Source organism: Saccopteryx leptura, chromosome 5 (genome assembly GCF_036850995.1).
Source record: "Saccopteryx leptura isolate mSacLep1 chromosome 5, mSacLep1_pri_phased_curated, whole genome shotgun sequence".
Classification (NCBI taxonomy): Eukaryota; Metazoa; Chordata; class Mammalia; order Chiroptera; family Emballonuridae; genus Saccopteryx; species Saccopteryx leptura.
Genome location: NC_089507.1, coordinates 67,307,942 through 67,324,968, shown reverse-complemented (window position 1 = coordinate 67,324,968; position 17,027 = coordinate 67,307,942). Strand labels below are relative to the sequence as shown.

The following is a 17,027-nucleotide window of genomic DNA, read 5'->3' as shown; positions in this document are numbered from 1 at the left end:
AAAGTGGCAGCATATATGAAATATAAAGGCTACAGAGTAAGTAGTACAATGAATGAAGAAAGAATAGCCAATAATGTCTTGAAGAAGATGCAATGTTTGAACAGACAACAGAGTAGAGAGAGCATCATTGCAGATAGGACACAGTGAACAAAAGCCAAGAGTTGGTACAGGAGCTGTCTACAGGGAGAAAGAGTGGGGCAGTCTGGGGAACTAAAGTTTATTCTCTATGAAACAGTTGGAATTGGCTAGAAGATCTGATAATTGTATAAAACAGAACTTCCTTTGAGAGCAACCAGGATTTAAATTTTTTTTCACCATGGAACATTGCCTGACAGTAGTACTGCTTAGGAATACCTATTAGGCAATGCTTTACAAATGGACTGCACGTTGTAGGATTTGTGAAGAATGTTGGGGATGGGAAAAGGTGAGGATGGATGCTGTCTTGAAGAACCATTCCTTAGTTAAAGTAAATTATGTGCATGAAGCAGTAAAGACACAGATGGGAGTAGAAATGGAGCTGAAAATATAAAAAGATGGAAGAAGGTAAGTAGTTAGATACAGGGGGAAAGAAAGTACCATGAAATGGATCTACGAACAAAGAAACTCAAGGAAAAAGCAAAAACAGACAAACAAGCTAAAGTTAGGATTTAGACATTTACTTTAGTCTGTCCCATGATCATAGCAACCTTAAACCAGCTAGCCTATTACAACGAGAAATTAACACTAATATTCAGGACTTGAAGTGGTACACATCCCTAGATAATCAAAAGATTGGCAAAAAAAAATTGTAGTTTCAAAATCAAGAGAGTAAAAACACACTGTAATCTCTACCTCATCAGAACAGAAATACAGAGCATCATCACCAGCTTCCTGATTAATAGGTGTTTTTATTTCTTTTATTTTTTAATTGAACTTATTGGGGTGACCCTGGTCAACAAAATTATATAGGTTTCAGGTACACAACTCCACAACCCGCACATTGTACTGTGTGTTCACCCACCCCCAAGTCAAGTCTCCATCCATCACCGTTTATCCCCATATACTTTCCTCCTCCTCCCCAGCCCCTTCCCCTGGAAATCACCACACTTCTGTGTGTTCATGAGTTTTTTCCTCTTCCCTTTTTCCCGCCTTTTGCTCAACCCTTTTTTATTTCCCAGATTTTTAAAACTACTGGGAAAACATCATCAGTGACCTTTATTAGTTCTTAAACAAAGAAAGAGAGAGATGGCAAGGACAGTGAAGGACAGAAAAGGCCTGGTAGAGAAAGGAACCCTAAGAAGTCAAATATGTCTCACACAGTGTGCAAGCCCCTCCACCCTCAGGCCTCTGGGACCCTTAACTCCACACTAGACTTCATTCTGAGGGCATTTCTAAAGTGGCAAGTCTCTTCGGTCCGCCTACCCTTGACAGCAGTAAAAAAAAATGCTTTAAATGTGGATCAGGAAAAGCAGACACGTCACCATTTCTTACTTCTGGGCGCCCTTCCACCCTTCCACAATTCCTGCCCTCTCCCTTTCGCTTTCATTGAAATGTCTTAAACTGATGCTCTCCAACAGGCTCAGAAGAGAAGCTCAGAAACCTAGGTCCTTCTTGATCTACTTGAGCACCCAGGAGATTAAGTAGAAAACAAAAGAACTCTCTCTTCTTAAGGTAGCATGGTTTGGGAATCGAAGATTGAAAGAAAAGTTCTTTCTTTTTGGTGCCAGACCTTAAATAAAGACATCAACACCCTGGGCTTCAGGCTGCTGCTGACCTGAATGAATGGGGCAGAGGGGAAACAGCAGGGCAGCAGCCTGAGCACCTTCCCTCCAGGAGCCCCATCTCGTGTCCTCGAGGTTCCAGAAAAAGGAAAAGACGATTTAAAACAGCTGAACACTCCCTGCGCTTCCTCTCTTTAGTGGTTCTGACAGAAACCAGAATACAGCTTTGTCAACTAAAAATCTGCTAATCCTTGACCCAAATGCTGAACATGCCTCAGATTACTGTGACTTTGTACAGGAAAGGACAATACTTTAAAAATAGCCCACTGAAGATGATAGACAGAAGCTATTCCCCACTGCCTTTATTGCCACTTGCCAGCCCATGGGAATTCTCTTTGCAGGCACTGCTTCCCTCATTGGTATTTAAGGAGAACCGGGCTTAAGGAACAGCAGTGTTAGCCGGGCTGCTTGCAGCTCTGCTGTACTCCACTACTGCAGGAGGGATGGTGGGAAAGATAAAAAGGGCCTTGCTCCAGGCTTCAGAGATATATTAATTGTCTCCAGAAAATCTCATGTTACAGATGAACAGCAATAACCCAGACATGCAGATTATCTCTAGTGTTTGGATAAACCTGATTTAGTTGCTGAGGAGAACAAGAAGAGGGAATGTCTTCTAAGCAGTTAGCTCCTAGCCCTTCAATTTCTACCATTTCCTATTTTTCCATCAATGATACAATCTTACAGTAATCCTAATCTGTGCTCTATCACCCTGTTCTGAAATATGAAATCTCTATAGATCTATAAAATTTGAGACACCTACATTTACCCTTATGGTGACAGAGGAATAAAAATGAATACCTGATTTCCTTGCTGATAATATATGCTAATGATCATAGCCTGATCGTAGCTGCTTAAAGGTAAAGACTCAGAAGGAACAAGGTTTAGTTTTAAAAAGTTTCCACTATATTTTTCTTCATACAGTATATGTAATTTTTTTCTTATTCTGCTGTACTCTTATTATTTATTTATTTGGTTACTAAGTAGAGAGTGTTAATAGGTGGCAGATCAAAGAAAAAGGGGAGAAGGAATAACCTTAGTTACTCCTACCAGCTCCTGGTTAAATTAGCTCTCTGTATATGACATTAAAATTATCATTACGTAGTTCCAACTTAGACAATCATTCCATTTACTTATTCTCATTTTAAAGCAAAATAAAAATTTTAAATATTCTGATACATAAACATTTTCTAAAAACATTTATTTTACCTATGCTCTACTCTAACTCTCCCTATAAATTAATTCAGAAATGCCTTAGTTTCTTTTATTGATCATAAATTCTTATGTTCTCCCACCCCCTGCTCCTGTTAGTTCATTTCTTTGGCCCCTCCCAATATCACCTATTTGGGAAGTCAAGGTGACTTCTGTTTCTAATTAGTATTATTCAATGTGGTTGAAAGCCTTTTGTACTGGGTCACTACAAGTAACCTCATTATTAACATTTTCTCGGCAGGAGAGGTGAAGCAAGCACAGGCAGGCAGAGCCAAACTGATATGACTAGGAGAACAGAACAGGGATTTGAGAGGGACTCGTTTCAGCGGGTAACAACAGGGCTGCTTGATCTGAGTCTGGGAGAAGCCCAAGGTAGCCTTGGCCTCTCCTGTCAGGATGCTCAACCTAGCTTGTTTACTTCTCCATCAGTCAAGGTGATCCTCAGGGACCATCATTCCACACCCACCTAGCCTATTCACAGACAGTAATAAAGAGATCAATTTGAAGCTTGAAAAATCAGTACAGACAGGCAAAGACACACAAACAAATCACTTTTATACATTTCTCATCTCTTGGTTACCAAACTCCCGTTTTTATCCGAGCAGAAACTGACCTTAAAGCATCAGAGAATATATGCATATTTTTAAGAGGACATTAATATATCATCTACCTACCTTTCCGAAAACTAAAACATCGTTTGATTCTTCTGTATGTAGTTCTAGGAATGAAAGGAGTTGACGCTAAGGCACCTGAGGGGCGTCCCCCCGCATGTCGGTCTTCAGGCATCATACAGGCCCGAAGTTCTCAACAGTTTCAGGCTTCCTCTACGACCTGCCTCTGCAAGATACCCCCACGGCCACGCCTTCTCATGTTTGTTTATTTGTTAGGTTTGAAGTGCTGATTTTAGAACTGGTAGGTTTTTATCATCCAAGTCCTGAAACAGGAATAAACTACCACCTCTCATTTACTTCTTTTTTTGGCAAAAAAAAAAAAGCAAAACAAAACAAAACTTCCTTTTCTCTTGCCTAATCCAGAGAGTTTTTAAGGTTTTTTTTTTTTTTTAAGTTTCTGCAGACATTCCAAAATGTCACAGCAAAAAGAACCGCAGCAAGCAAACTGCAACTCCCATTTAAAAAGCGGGGTTTTTAATTATTGTTATTATTAAGAACTGTCTTCTCAGCTGGAACTGGGGTGGGGGGGACTAAGATTCTTCTGGGAAGGTCAGCAAATAGCCATGTGCAAGGGGACAGAGAAACAATGACAGAAAGGACCCTGAGGAATACTTCAGGACCATCCTTGCTGGCTCCTTTCCTCTGAGCAAATAATGGCACCTTCTCCAGAAAGCGTTTCAGTTCATGATGGATTCTTTCAAAGGGCTCCCCTGCTCCTTTTACTGCACCCCTCAGCCTTTGATGCTCTCAGCAGGCTTCTCCTCTCCTTTCCTTTCTGTCTTCAAACTCCCGGGGCTCCCGAGGGAATCGCCACGTCAGAAGAGTCGAGTGCCCATTCCAGGAGACTTCTGGGATCCTTGGAGGAGGCAGCGCTGCGGGGAGCTCCTCTGCCCCTCCTTCTGCTCCGGCTCCCTTTTCTCAATGAGAGCTGGGCGGGAGCTGGCAGGGCTGCGGCGGGTGCCTCGTCACCACTGCGATGGCTGCAGCTGCCTTCAGTGCCCGCCAGTCACATGCAGCAGGTGCAGCCACAGCAGTATGAGGGGAGGGGTGAGACGGCCAGGCAGCGGTGTGAACCTCTTTTTCTTCATTTGACTTTGAGCTGACTACCCTGCTCCTGTCTGGGCAGCTCCTCCAGAAATCCAGCCGCACCAAACCACCCCAAGGGGAGGGAAACTTTTTGCCCCTTTTTTCCCTGAATTTATCCTCTTCCTATACAAGATTTTATAAAGCATATTTTGCAATTGAATCAATTGGTGGGTGCTGAGTTAAATATTCATGTCATTAAAACGGGTTATTTGTGTATATTTTTATAAGTTTGTATCTGTGAAATAGAAGATATTCTAAATCTAGTAACAAAGACCTGCAGGTATAACCACAAAATAAATCAACTCCACTCATAGGCATGCACATTTATACATACATACATTTCTCTGGTTATGGCTTGAAAAGCAATCCTGTTTCACGTGTCTCCCCTGCTCTCAGATGCACCTCTGCCCCCAGCCCCCATGTCCACCAGCTCTCTCAGTCCCCCTCACTGAGCCTTCGATTCACTGGGTTAATCATTCATCGACCTGGCTGTTCCAGGAGCAGATCTGGAATGCCAGTGCTTTAACCCCAACTCACCCCGAAGGCCTCTGCGTTCCTTCCTAACAGCAGTTTTCCAAGATTCTGAGGATTAAAAAGACACTTTCTTTGCAAACATCATTAATCTGATTAGCATAGGCAGATAGCAATATTTTGTTACGGAAGGGATCATGCTTAGTTATTTAGGCCCTAAGGTTCAAACACTGCTTTTAGCCCTGTGTCACAGCATGCAGCTAGAAAAATAAGAACTCACAAAGTAAAGCTCAGTACTACCAGGACAGTGGCAGGGATGGGCTGGGAGACACCTTGGCTAAAGGAACACTTCACTGACCACGACATTGGTAGGAGAGAACACACAGAATCACAGGACTAAGGCTGGAATGAGTCTTAGTACAGTGTTATTTTTGTTATTTTTGTGTGTGTGAGAGAGTAGAGGAGATAGCGAGACAGACTCTTGCATGTGCCCCAACCGGTATTCACCCAGGAACCCCCTACTCCCCCCCATCTGGGGCAGATGCTCTGCCCATCTGGGGCAGCTGCAACCAATCTATTTTTAGCGCCTGAGGCAGAGGCTCCACTGAGCCATCTTAGGCACCAGGGATGACATGCTGGAACTAATGAGCCATGGCTGCAGGAGTAGGGAGAGAGAGAGAGAGAGATAAGGGGGAAGGGGAGGGATGGAGAATCAGATGGTTGTTTCTCCTGTGTGTCCTGACTGGGAATCGAACCCAGGACTTCTACCCGCTGGGTTGACATTCCACCACTAAGCCAATGGGACAGGGCCTTGTCCAAGTTTCTTATTACACCAGTGAGGAAACTAAAGGTGAGGGAGTCACTTATCCAAGATTTTGTCAGAGGCAAAACCATAGTGCTTCTTAATTAACTCCTGTTTGTCTACATGCTAGTTATTCATTATGAGAATTATGTACATTCAGCATTTCTACTACCTTGATGGGTCTCTGACTCAACTCTTTCCATAAGGAGACAGAAATATATAGAAAAAACCTGATTTTGTTGATAGCTAAAGTTAAGCTAAGCACTCAGATCTCATGAATAACTGATGGCTTCTCACTCTCCCCAGATCCTGGACAAGGCACTTCCATATACATTGCTTCAAAAATCAGTTGAAAAGAAGCTCAGTGTAAAACATAAACAAACAAACATAAAACCCTAAACTTTTCCAAAACTAAATAAATGTTTTCACATCCCAACTTTTGGATTTGGCCATTAGCAGAAATGATGTGCCTCTCAGCATTGTTAATAGGGAAGCAACAGTTTATAGGTGGTTTACCTAGGTTCAATATGAAATGTCATTATCAGTCTAGGTTGCTAAGAGAGGTGGTCTACCCCCAACCTCTTTTGGGCCACAGACCAGTTTAATGTCGAAAATATTTTCATGGACCGGCCTTTAGGGTGGGACGGATAAATGTATCATGTGACCGAGACAATCGTCAAGAGTGAGTCTTAGACGGATCTAACAGAGGGAATCTGGTCATTTTAAAAAAATAAAACATCGTTCAGACTTAAATATAAATAAAATGGAAATAATGTAAGTTATTTATTCTTTCTGCAGACGGGTACCAAATGGCCCACGGACCAGTACTGGTCCGCGGCCCAGGGGTTGGAAATCACTGGTCTACAGTACACATTTCCGTTGTTTTCCTTTCCCCATCTGATTATTTGTTGTCTAAATTTCCTTTTAATAAATTTTCTTTTAATAACAAGAAAAGCTCTACATTTTATGATTTTCAATTAATAGCTTTTAATTTCTAGAGATTAAAAAACTAGGTAAACTCCTAATCCTCTATTGTAATCAAATGTCTATTATTAGAATGGTAAGAAGGAATATTTTATATGCATATACAACCCAAATAAAGATAAGATTAGGTGCCTCATGAAAAAAGTTTTAATGTTTATTTTTTTAATTAAATTTTTTTTAGTTTATTAACTTTTAGAGAGAGGAGAGAGGGAGGAGGGAGAAGAAGGAAGTATTAATTCACAGTAGTTGCTTCTTGTATGTGCCTTGACAGGCAAGCCCAGGGTTTTGAACTGGCAACCTCAGTGTTCCAGGTCGACGCTTTGTCCACTGCATCACCATAGGGCAGGCAAAATTTTTTTAATGTTTTACAAACACAGGTTGTGAAACTGCAATACAGATAACAAAATGCTCTCTCTGTAATAGACTTAATTAAAATATATCCGAAGGTGGTATACAGAAACCGATAAATCAGGGCAATATGTCATCTTCCAAATGTCTTTATAGATGCCATTTAATCAATGATGACAACACTCTTTGAGTGATGGGAAGGAGGTGGAAATCTAAAAGCTCTTTATTTAGGATTAATAGGGTCACTGTTTCCATGAAGAAGAGAGGAGGGGAAATGTATTCTCTTATGTATCTGTGGCAATTCAAGAACTTTCTAAAAGAGCTTTATTAAGATATAACTCATCTTTCATAGACTTTTCCAACCGAGAGTTTAAATTAGATGCGTTTAGTATACCATCACAGATATATATAACCATCATCACAGTTAATTTTAGAAAATATTATCACCTCAAAAAAGATCTCATATCTTTGTCTATTCTTCCCCCCGCCCCATGCCTCCCCCATCCCAGCCCCAAGCAACCACTAATCTACTTCCTGTCTCTACAGATTTCCCAATTCTATATTGAATATGAATGAAATCATGATATGTATGGTCTTTTGTGACTGGTTTCTTTCACTTAGCTTCACAGTGTTTTCAAGGTTCATTCATGTGTCAGTACCTTATTCCATTTTATTGGTTAAATAATAATCCATTTCTTGAATATTACTAAATTTTGATTATCCATTTGTCCGCTGGTGAACATTTAAGTGTATTCACTTTTGGCTATTAGGAATAATTTTGCTATAAATATCCATGTACAAGTTTCTTTGTGGACATATGTTTTCATTTTTCTTGAGTATATACCTAGGAGTACAAATATTGGGTCCTGTTGTAACTATGTTTAGTCACTTGAGGAATTGACAGACTTTTTCAAAGCAGCTGCATGATTTTACACCTCCATTAGAAATGTAGGGTTTTTTTCTTTGGTTTTTTTTTTTCTTTCTATTTTTCTGAACCTAGAAACGGGGAGAGACAGACAGACTCTCGCATGCGCTGGACCAGGATCCACCTGGCACGCCCACCAGGGGCAAGCTCTGCCCACCAGGGGGCGATGCTCTGCCCCTCTGGGGCGTCGCTCTGCTGTGACCAGAGCCACTTTAGCGCCTGGGGCAGAGGCCAAGGAGCCATCCCCAGCGCCCGGGCCATCTTTGCTCCAATGGAGCCTTGGCTGCGGGAGGGGAAGAGAGAGACAGAGAGGAAGGAGAGGGGGAGGGGTGGAGAAGCAGATGGGCGCTTCTCCTGTGTGCCCTGGCCGGAATCAAACCCGGGACTTCTGCACGCCAGGCCGACGCTCTACCACTGAGCCAACTGGCCAGGGCAGAAATGTAGGAGGGTTTTAATTTCTACACATCCCTGCCAATACTTGCTCTTATTAGAGTTTCTGATTCTAGCAATCTCAGTGGGTGTGAAGTATATCTCATTGTGGTTTTGATTTGCTGTTTCTTGATGATATTGACTGTATACTACCTTTGGATTGAACATCTTTTCATGTACTTATTGGTCATTTGTATATTTTCCTTGGAGAAATGTTTATTTATATTCTCTGCCCATTTTAAAAAATTTTCTTTTATGTATGTATGTAGAGAGGTAGGGGAAAGAAAAACAGAAATATCAAGATGCTCTCATAAGTGCCCTGACTGGGAATTTAATAGACAACCTCTGCATTTTAGGACAATGCTCCACCAACTGAGTTATCCAGCCACAGAGCTTAGTTTTTATGATTTTTAGAGAGATAGAGAAAGGAAAGGGGAGAGAGGGGAGAGGGAAAGGAAGCATTTGATGTTCCATTTAGTCTTTCATTCTTTGGTTGCCTCCCATGTGTGCACAGACTGGAGATAAAACCCATCACCTTGTTCTTTTAGGACAACACACCCTTAACCAACTGAGCTAACTGGCCAGGGCTTTGCTCATTTTCAATTGAGTCAAGTAGGGTAAAAAATTTGATTTGTTCCTATTGATGAGTTGTATGTTCATTATATATTTTGGATACAATATATGATTTGCAAATACTTCCTCCAATTCTGTGAGTTGTTTTTTCATTTTCTTGATGGTATCAATTCAGGTATATTTGAAGAACTTGAAAAACTCTATTCATTCTAATTATCACACTTAAAAAACCTTTTGTTTTTCATATAATGAAGAATATACTATCAATAAGGCATGAACTTGTAATTGTGTGTTATTGTTTGTTTGTGTACTCCCGCAGTAGAAATAATAGATCACGCTATTGTGCTAAAAGACAGGAAGAAGCTCTCTGGGTTTTATTCCTAGTTCTTATCAAGTTACTCCCCCTCCTTGGGTCTTAATGACCTAAGCCATAAAATGTGGGTGTGAACAAAAACAGTGGTTTCAAAATATTCTTAATCAGTGGGAAACTTTTTTCAATTAAATGTTAAATGAAATCCTAATATGTAAGATAAATAAAAGTGTTTTCAGTTGTTATAAATTTATTATTTGAAACTCAAATGTATAATATTACCTTAAAAAACTCTGTTAGTAAGCATAGGGGTGCTATAGTAATGCAAACATTGAGACCCATGAAATTGGGTGACAGCGGGAATCTTCTGTCAGTGTCAATATTTTGTTCAGTTCTATAGTCGATGTTTAGATAATTCCCATGTTTAGATAAATCACAAAGGATCTCTTGCAAACTGAATGAGTACTTTAAAAGCTTGCTTTGCAATTTTATAATACTCTTCAATTAAACAAAAAGGGTAGAAGATTTATTCTTTGGAGCACTGTTCTATTATAAGTGCTCTATGCCAAAATATCTCTCTTTAAAAGTAAATTTGAATCAAGCATTTGCAAAATCTTTGAAGTATTCTATAGGATAAAGCATATAAACCAATTTTCTACTAGACTCTATAATTATAGACTCAATGATTATAGACTCTATAAACTTCATATAACATTAAAGTGGTTAACTCTTTCATAGACTGGTACAAATATTCTGGTGGACTAGTGGTTGAAAAACACTGTACTAGGGTATACCTTCTTGGTTCATAAATTTGAAGATCCATTTATAGCAGGGGTCGGGAAGCTTTTTGGCTGAGAGAGCCATGAACGCCACATATTTTAAAATGTAATTCTGTGAAAGCATACAACGACCCGTGTACTTCACGCATTATCCAATAAAAAATTGGTGTTGTCCCAGAGGACAGCGGTGATTGGCTCCAGCCACCTGCAACCATGAACATGAGCAGTAGGAAATGAATGGATTGTAATATTTTTAATGTTATTATTTTTTTTATTAAAGTTTTGTCTGGGAGCCAGATGCAGCCATCAAAAGAGCCACATCTGGCTTGTGAGCCATAGGTTCCCGACCCCTGATTTATAGCTTTTGCCCAGTCCCACTGAGATCATTTCTGATACTCTTGGGATAATAGGACCTCTAATAGTCACTGATATGCTGAAGATTATTGAATCTCATTCATTTTTCTTAAAAAAAGGATGGACAGGGCCTGACCTGTGGTGGCGCAGTGGATAAAGCGTCAACCTGGAAACATTGAGGTTGCCGGTTCAAAACCCTGGGCTTGCCTGGTCAAGGCACATATGGGAGTTGATGCTTCCTGTTCCTCCCCCCTTCTCTCTCTCTCTCTCACCTCTCTATAATGAATAAATAAAAAATCTAAAAATAAAAGGATGGACAAAAGGAGTTTAAAGTGAGAAAATAGCACACTTGATGGAAATAATCCCTCAACAAAAATATCTCCTTCAGCAGTTATTAAAAATTTTCCTGAACTAAGGAGCCCCAGAAATCTCATAACAGAGGTTCCCCTCTATATTTTGAAGATTTTTAGGAACAATAGGAACTTTGAAAAGTCACATCCGTAGGCTCCCCACAAACCCATGGCTCTGGAGGCACCAGCAAACCTCTTGCAGTGAAGTATGTATCTCCCATGGAGAGTCATGTAAGAATCCTCTGATGGAGCGCTGGGGTGGGGACCTCAGCCTCACGGACTTTTTGAATGTTTTACACAGTCACTTACCAGCCATTTTAGTATAGGAACAGGGTGGCCATAAAGTTGTCACCCAAACTAAAACACTGAGCGACAAAGATAGCACTATCAATCTTTAGCCTAGGACAGTTGTAAAGCAGACTGTTACCAGGCAACCTGGGGAAAGTGGTCACCCTGGTTAGGAACAACCTCTCCCCCAACAGAAGGTATTGCTAAAAAAGCAAACAATTTGCAGATATGTATCATTCATCTGGTAAAATATCAATATGTCTTCAATGAATCTTTCCTATCTTTTTAAGTTTTCAATTTTAAACAAAGCTTTTGAAAATTTTCTAACATATAAAGTGGTTACTCAGCTTAAGAAGCCTCTGATATGTAAAGGGGAAATTCTTTTATTTCTGAATTCAGGGTGCTGACAATACATGTAAGAGAATATAAAATAAATAAAAATTGTAATTATTTTACTAAATCAGAATTTGATTTGATACAATTTATTTAAGCAGCAGCAACATAAAATTATTAGTCTATGTAGTCTTGAAAATAGATGTTAGTTATAGATGGATATTTTGAAATTCTTATTTTGTTGGTTTCACTTGCTAAATAATTCAATTATTTTCCAGTCTATATTTATTCTAATTTATATTCCTTGATAGACAAAAATCATATCTGTTACCCTTTATTCCTCTTTTTAGTTCTATTGGAAGCTCAATTTAGTTTATTCTTCATATGGTGAATTCTCAACATTGTATTAAGTTTGTAAGATTTTTTACAAACTTCTTATCAAATCCACAAACACTTCCCAAATAGCAAAGCATTTTTTATACCACTAATCATTAGATTTTCATTCAAAGCTTTGCTATTCCTCTTTGTTATCTCAATGAGCACCTGGCCAGTTAGGATCTCTTCCAAAGGAACTAGTCAATTTTTTTTTCCCTCATATCTACATGTTAACTAATCTACATCTATGATATCAGTCTCATAACCATTTATTGTTAGTGAAATGGAAAAATCCATTTACTAAAATAAAAGAAAAATATGATCCCTTTTTATAATTCAAGATATTTATGGTAGGTTGGTTATTAATAATACTTCATCTCATTTAAACTTCCAGCTGTTACTTAGATATGCATCTAACCATAAAGTGAAAAATTTACTATTTATCTTAATATTCATCCATTTGAAAATAGGAGCTGGGGGAAAGGATGAACAGGTTTGGTCCACCTTTGTGTTTTTCCATGATTTAAAAATATACTCACCTCCTCCAAAAGGTCCCCATATCACTCGGCGGATGGACTTCACCCAGTCTTCCATATCATTCTGGGTGCTCGCCATAAGGAGGTAGCTCTCATGATTTGCTGTCATCCGATCTCGATCGCCTCCTGTAAGAAGATAGTAACACATGAATGTGTGCTCAGCCAAAGATGCCCCTTAGCAGCCTCCTAGTGAGTTCCTGAAACGTAGCCTGTCTAATGTAGCCCGCTCTAGGTTCTACCCAATGAAGTGGAAATTTTTACCATGGTTTCAGCATGGAAAAAAAAAATCTGCTTAAAAAGGAAAGGCTCTTATGTTTCCAGGAGAAAGCTGGAAAACAAATGTCATTCCCCAAACAAAGCCTGCCTTTTTGTCCTAGCAACAACCCATAGGCCTGCATTAACTCATAATCCAATCTATTCACACTGCACTGCTGAACAGGGAGAAACAGCAAAAGCAAAAGCAAAGATGGAAAAGTGGTCCACAGATCCTGGGGGTTTTTTGAAGCAAGTGCTGCTTAGTACATGCACAGGGAGGCCACCAGGACATCATGGGTGAGTGAGGAGTTCTAGAAAAGACGAAGAGCCACATGAAAGACCTCTGACCCAGAGGTTGTCCTCTATCACTCTGTCCTGGGAGGGAAGCCTGCCTCCTAGACCACACCTTCAAGAGAGCAAACAGAGAGGAGAGAGAAAGACACAAGCCTGGCCATCTGCAAAGCCAATCAACCCCCCTGATGGGCCTCACACTGAGGAGTGAGCTTTAGGAAACGCCAGTGGTGTCTCCCTGCAAAAGGTTGATGGATCCTCTTATTTTTCCACCCCTCACCCACAAAAAAACAACAATCCCCAAAACACCTGATAATCTCTGATATCAGTTTTGAAATGCTAGACTTCCGATGCATGTGACTTAATTTGAAATCTTTACTAGCACATTAGTTTACCTGGTAACAAAATTTTCTCATTTGCAAAACAGAAATAACCACCCATGACCTTGAAAGAGGTCTTAAGGCATAGTTTCCCTTACCTCTTATGTTTAAAGGAGTGTTTCTGAAGACAAGTAGCAATAACTGTACTGCTTCACTTTCTTTGAAATGAGTAGTATTGTTCTCAGAGGGAATAATTAAGGAAATGGAAAATTTAATATTTAACTGAATTCTGACAATATTTTAGTGTTATATGTACTGCTAAGGTACTCAAATAATTTATCAACATTTTATTGTTACTAAATGCTGCAAAACTTGCAGTTTTGGGTGGAATTAACTAATATTGGAAGCTTTGTTTTGCTAAGACTGTTGTTGCTTGTTTCAAAATGCATCTAAATACATTTATGAGGAGCTTGCAGACTCCAATTTACAACACTACCTTTCTTTCACATCCAATCTATTTCCCACACAGTTCTGAAAACTATAGGTATTTGAATTTGTGATTTCTGAATTCTATACAAATGCCCTAGGCTGAGAAATACAACTATTCCAGCACTGATGTTAATTTACAGCACAAATGTAAGGTCAGAAAAGTGAAATAACTTTGAACCAACTGGATAAACAACTAGATTGGTTTTACATTTTTATACCACTGGATGGGAATGGGGGAGGGGCTAGGGACCATTTCAAACAGGTTTCCTAATGTCTACAAATCTCTGGAATAAACAAGACTAGTCATCTCATATCTTAAAGCACATCTCACTTTTACAGAAACAATGAGGTTCTTACACTTCTAAGTCAATGCTAGGTCCATCATCACTTTAACCAACTTGGATCTGAAAAGGCATAGCTTCAGGAACCAGAGAAAACCCCACCGAAACAGCAGTTCTCTCGTATATTACCTGTTTGCTTTCCGGGAAATTATATAACTTCTGGAAACTCATTGTCTTTAATTATAGTTTAGATATAATAATCCCTATACGGTAAGCTTTTGTGAGAATTAAATAAAGTAAAAATACTAACACTGTGTTAAGCTAAAAGAGAAATTCTGTAAATATTAACTCAGTCTTTAACTGCCTCTCACCCCTAAAAATGCTAAAAAGGACATATTTTATTTAATTTGACCTAAGAGATATTATGTCTACTAAGTGCTTGGGAACAATCTGTTAATAGTACACATTTATAGAAATTTAAAAAAATTATTTATTTTAGAGAGAGAGAGAGAAAGGAAGGAAGAAAGAAAGAAAGGGAGGGAGGGAGGGAGGGAAGAAGGAAGGAGGGAGGGAGGGAGGGAGGGAGGGAGGGAGGGAGGAATATCTATTTGTTGTTCCACTTATTTATGCATTTATTGGTTGATTCTTGTATTTGCCCTGACTGGGGATAAAACCATATCAGGATGATGCTCTAACTGATATACCCAGCCAGGAACTATCTCTTTTTAAAAGATTATCTCTCCTTGATACATACCAACACACATAAAACTGTGTACTGTACATGCATGTAAATATGCCATTCATTAGTATGCATATGCATGGTTGTATGGTATATAAACAGCAGCAAGAAACTGAATGACAAAACACGATGCTTCATTTGGCATGGCACAGTATTACAATTCAATTTGTATTCTGACCCACTTATACTACCGTACTGGGCAAAAAAATAAAATGAGCATTTGAAGTCAGAATATTTTAATTATTGTCTTTGCCTGAAGGGTGGTTACAATTCAGACAGCAATATCCTGCTGTGTCACTCCCAGCCCAGGCAGAAGCAGCCCTGGTAAGGGGAGTGAGTGACAGTCGCTACCGCTACCGTGTGTTTCTCTGCCTGAAAGCAGAGAAAAGAGGAGAATGATAAGCACCACTGGCCATTATACTCTGACTCTCCATGAGATTCTCTTACTTCTGCCAATGGTGTTGTTGGACCCTGAATCTCATTTAGACTACCAATGACAGATATGAAATTCCATCTGTGAATTTTACCCATGGATATAAATCTTCTTTATTGTATTAGCAAGAAAGGAGGAAAGATTTAGAAAGAATGTTTTCTATGAGTCTCAGTGAGAATGTAGACTCATTGCTAAGAATGTAATTAAAACAATTAGAGACATTTATATAGATATGAACTAAATACTCTGTATTCAAAATAGGTCATTTCTAACTGGAGGTGCCATCTGTTCTAATTAATAACCCTACAGTTCTAAAAGCCTGGTACTGGTATTGTGCCTTGCAATTGAAGGGACTCAAAAACAACCTAGTAAATATATGATTTCATAAATGAATAAACTCAGTATTGACTTTCAACCACGTGAATCAAGTTTTATTCTCTGTTAATCCCTTTATGGAGATTAGTGATCCATTTAACCACTGTGAATCTAAAATTCTTTTCAAAAGTAAAGTTTAAAAAGCAGCTTCAAGATTATCACTGGAGCGAGAGTATCATTGTCATCTTCAATCCATATATATATGTATGTATAAATATATGTATATGTTATATTATAACTAGTACACATTCTCCATTCTTAAATCCTGTATAAGCACCTATAAAATTTTATTTTTTATTTTATTTTTCTTGCAAGAGAGACAGAGAGAGGGACAGATAGGGACAGACAGACAGGAAGGGAGAGAGATGAGAAGCATCAATTCTTCGTTGAGGCACCTTAGTTGTTCATTGATTGTTTTCTCATATGTGCCTTGATGGGGGGGTACAGCAGACTGAGGGACCCCTTGCTCAAGCCAGCGACCTTGGGCTCAAGCTGGTGAGCCTTGCTCAAACCAGATAAGCCTGCGCTCAAGCTGGCGACCTCAGGGTTTCGAACCTGGGTTCTCCACATCCCAGTCTGACGCTCTTATCCACTGCACCACTGCCTGGTCAGGCTATTTTTATTTTTAATATTGCTTTAATGAAAATGGATTTGTACACATGTTAAAGAACACAATGTTTAAAAGTAAATCATATACACCTTTTAGATATTAAGTCAGATTGGAAGCAATGCTTTAGTGATAGTGTAAATACTTTAAGCATTTGTGATTTGAAGTTAACTGAGTAGGCTTCATTACTAAATTTTACTTGCATATACAGAATTAAAAGTATATATTTCATTGGGATCTTTTGCCTATTTGAATTTGATATAAATGTTCTTTCCCAGTTATAAAATATATTCTTTAAAACAAAATAAATACTAACGTTTAACTTTTGCAAAAATTAAAAGATTAAGAAAAACTTAATGATTTTAATAGACTAAGAAAAAGCTTAATCTAAATTAAAGAAAATTACATTAAAATAAATGCAGTTAATTAAAAACAGAAATGCAAATATCCATTAATTGTATAAATAATTGCAAGATAATAATTTAAAAATAACTTCCGATAAACAACTTTGCAAAGAATTTTCTAAAGTTCTATGAGAAATATTGGAAATGATGTGCCAATGTACATACACATGCTTGTGCTAATAGCTTATAGGAGTGTCAATAATATCCCATTAATCCAACCACTAAAATAGGATTTTGAATAATAGTTGTT

The 17,027-nt window shown here is 38.8% G+C and overlaps 1 protein-coding gene across 6 annotated transcripts in view; it reads right to left on the bottom strand.

The window, feature by feature from the left end:
• ARHGAP24 (Rho GTPase activating protein 24) overlaps positions 1-17,027 on the bottom strand; it is an 865,538-nt gene that overhangs the window by 79,492 nt on the left and 769,019 nt on the right. For 5 of the 6 annotated variants that reach the window (XM_066387190.1, XM_066387188.1, XM_066387192.1 and 2 more), the window contains one exon: positions 12,587-12,709. In XM_066387190.1, the coding sequence (XP_066243287.1) occupies positions 12,587-12,709 (123 nt within the window). Of the gene's footprint in view, positions 1-3,643; positions 4,545-12,586; positions 12,710-17,027 lie in introns of those variants that run through there. The other variant, XM_066387191.1, reaches the window with a different exon arrangement.